Source organism: Sinocyclocheilus anshuiensis, unplaced genomic scaffold (assembly GCF_001515605.1).
Source record: "Sinocyclocheilus anshuiensis isolate Anshui unplaced genomic scaffold, SAMN03320099.WGS_v1.1 scaffold2751, whole genome shotgun sequence".
NCBI classification, from domain to species: domain Eukaryota; kingdom Metazoa; phylum Chordata; class Actinopteri; order Cypriniformes; family Cyprinidae; genus Sinocyclocheilus; species Sinocyclocheilus anshuiensis.
Genome location: NW_015541086.1, coordinates 133726 through 136304, shown reverse-complemented (window position 1 = coordinate 136304; position 2579 = coordinate 133726). Strand labels below are relative to the sequence as shown.

Genomic DNA, 2579 nt, shown 5'->3' with positions numbered 1-2579 from the left:
CTTCCAAAAGAGGACACGACTAGAAATCAGTGGTTAAGTTGTATTTACAACACTGTTATAGAACAGTTCAACCCAAATATTCAGATGTGTCCAGCGCATTTTATGGAGGACTGTTTCCTGATCCTGGTAGAGTAGACTAAAACGCCGACTGTTCTGACTCACAGACTGTAAGTACATTTTTTATATTTAAAGAATTTGCCACTGATGATTCAAATGTGAGTTTTGAGCAGTGTAGAGTAGCACTTGTTTGTCATTTCTCCGATCACAAATGCAGAAATGGTTTCATGTTTACGCGGCGCGATGCAACGCGTAAAAAGACAGTATAAGTCATTATAATCCGTAATTATGTCCCCACTGGATGCAACAAATGCCTCGTTTATAATGGGTTTTAATGTTTTTGTCTCGTTGCTCCGGCCGGACGGGATCACAGTATGGTGAGGGGCGTAACATTTCCGTCACACGCTTGAGGTATTCGGCCAATCACAACGCACTGGACAGCTGGCCAATCAGAGCACACCTTGCTTTTCAGACCGATGCGATTTGTTAAATCGACGTGTTTCAGAAAGGCGGGGCATAGAGGAGAAACAATAATGTACAGTATGTGGAAAATAATGTGTTTTTTGAACCTTAAACCACAAACACATTTAATTACACCAAATAATGTTCTTTTTAGCAGCATCATATGACCCCTTTAATATGTTACCATAGATATTGCCCTACCCTGACATACAGTATTCATTTTATTTGTGCAGGTCTTAAAAAAAAAACTTACATTTTATTTTAAAATACTGCAGATACCCTGTGAATTCTTAATTTTTTTTACATTTTATAATTTATAAACTGTATGTTGGTATAAACTGCAATGTTATATGCAATCCAGATAGTTGTTTTTTAATAGCACAATAACATCTGATTTAAAGTGAAGAACTCAAGTATGTAGGCTATGTAAACATGTAATTTACCACAGTTGTAAAGTGCTGGAAAATCTTAAATGCACCTTGAAAGTGCTTGAATTTTACTTTGGAAAAGGTGTAAGAACCCTGAACCTAACACCAAAACTGAGCAATTATGTGGATATTTGTGTGCATTAAAGTAATTTCCTCCTGATTATTTTCATTTTTCCTTTGTATTCCACTGTAACAATAAGAAAAAAGACAACATGTACTGTGCATTTGTGGTCTACTCTCCCAATTTAATCTACGATATATTCAATGAATAATTCACTGGAATGCATGCAAGAATATCTCGTTACTCCCATAATTTGCATGAAGCATCATAGGGCATACTTACAGTATGAGGCATAATACATATATAGCAAGGATCCATATGGCTGGATGTCATCCAGTCTATAAGCTACTGCTGGCTCATAATTCTACAGCCTTCTAGGTCTTTCCTGATTATAATTTTTGTACGATATAAACCAACCCTCCATTTAGTCAGATCATGTTCTCTCAGATTGTAATAGATTTAGAACAAACAGGATCTGTTAAACATAGATATATAATATATGGCAAGGAAGAATATTCATGTGTGTAATATGTGACATACAATTTAAGCTCAAAATGTTTTTGAATTGAGTCATTAAAATCACCATTGATTCACTTAAGGTTTTATCAAATAAATAAATATTGATTAGCAAAATGTGAGAAACAGAATGCGATCACATTGCCGTTTATTCACCTGTCTCTCCTGCTGCGCCCTTTTCTCCTGCTCCTCTCTTCTCTTCTCTTTAAGCTCCTCATACTTCTCCTTGGTGGGGAGCGACGTCAGTCCCAACAGTTTCTCCTACAGGTGTAAGTGTTGAACAGACAATTTGAGCTTCCACATTTATATAGTTTTACCCACAGGTTTATAAACCTCTTGCAGATTTGAAAAATGTCAATAAACATTTCACCTGTATAAAAAGTGTAGCTGTGTAGCGCACCATCCTTTGCAGCTGCAGGGCTTTCGGGTGAGGCTGGACCTCATCTTTCAGTCCGAGTGCGAGTATCTTCTTACTGATGCCAAAACCCCCCACAGAAATGCATTCTGTGAATCCTGATTTAGATATGTCCGTCACATCACAGTATGTGTCTTTAGTCTGTTGCCTACCTCAGAACATCAATGAGCTCATAGTATTTCTGTATCTCCATCCTCAGTGCAGCAGCATTCTCTAGATTACAGGTCTTCTCCCCAGCACTACACAATACAGAGAAAACTTGAGTCTGGCAATGTTTGGGATGTGGCATTAGGCATGAATGCAAAAGCACCACAAATGTGACCCTGGACCACAAAACCAGTCATAAGGGTCAATTTTTTGAAACTGAGATTTATACATCATCTGAATAAATAAGCTTTCCATTGATGTATGGTTTGTTAGGATAGGACAATATTTGGCTGACATACAACTATTTGAAAATCTGGAATCTGAGGGTGCAAAAAAATCTAAATATTGAGAAAATCGCCTTTAAAGTTGTCCAAATGAAGTTGTTAGCAATGCATATTACTAATCAAAAATTAAGTGTTGATATATTTACAGTAGGAAATTTACAAAATATCTTCATGGAACATGATCTTTACTTAATATCCTAATGATTTTT

The 2579-nt window shown here is 36.6% G+C and overlaps 1 protein-coding gene across 2 annotated transcripts in view; it reads right to left on the bottom strand.

Annotated features, from left to right (window-relative positions):
• LOC107690715 (rabenosyn-5-like) overlaps positions 1 to 2579 on the bottom strand; it is a 23289-nt gene that overhangs the window by 7195 nt on the left and 13515 nt on the right. For both annotated transcript variants that reach the window (XM_016489122.1, XM_016489121.1), the window contains exons 9-11: positions 2092 to 2178; positions 1895 to 1997; positions 1681 to 1785 (exon numbers count right to left, since the gene is read on the bottom strand). In XM_016489122.1, coding sequence (XP_016344608.1) covers positions 1681 to 1785; positions 1895 to 1997; positions 2092 to 2178 — 295 coding nt within the window. The remainder of the gene's footprint in view (positions 1 to 1680; positions 1786 to 1894; positions 1998 to 2091; positions 2179 to 2579) is intronic.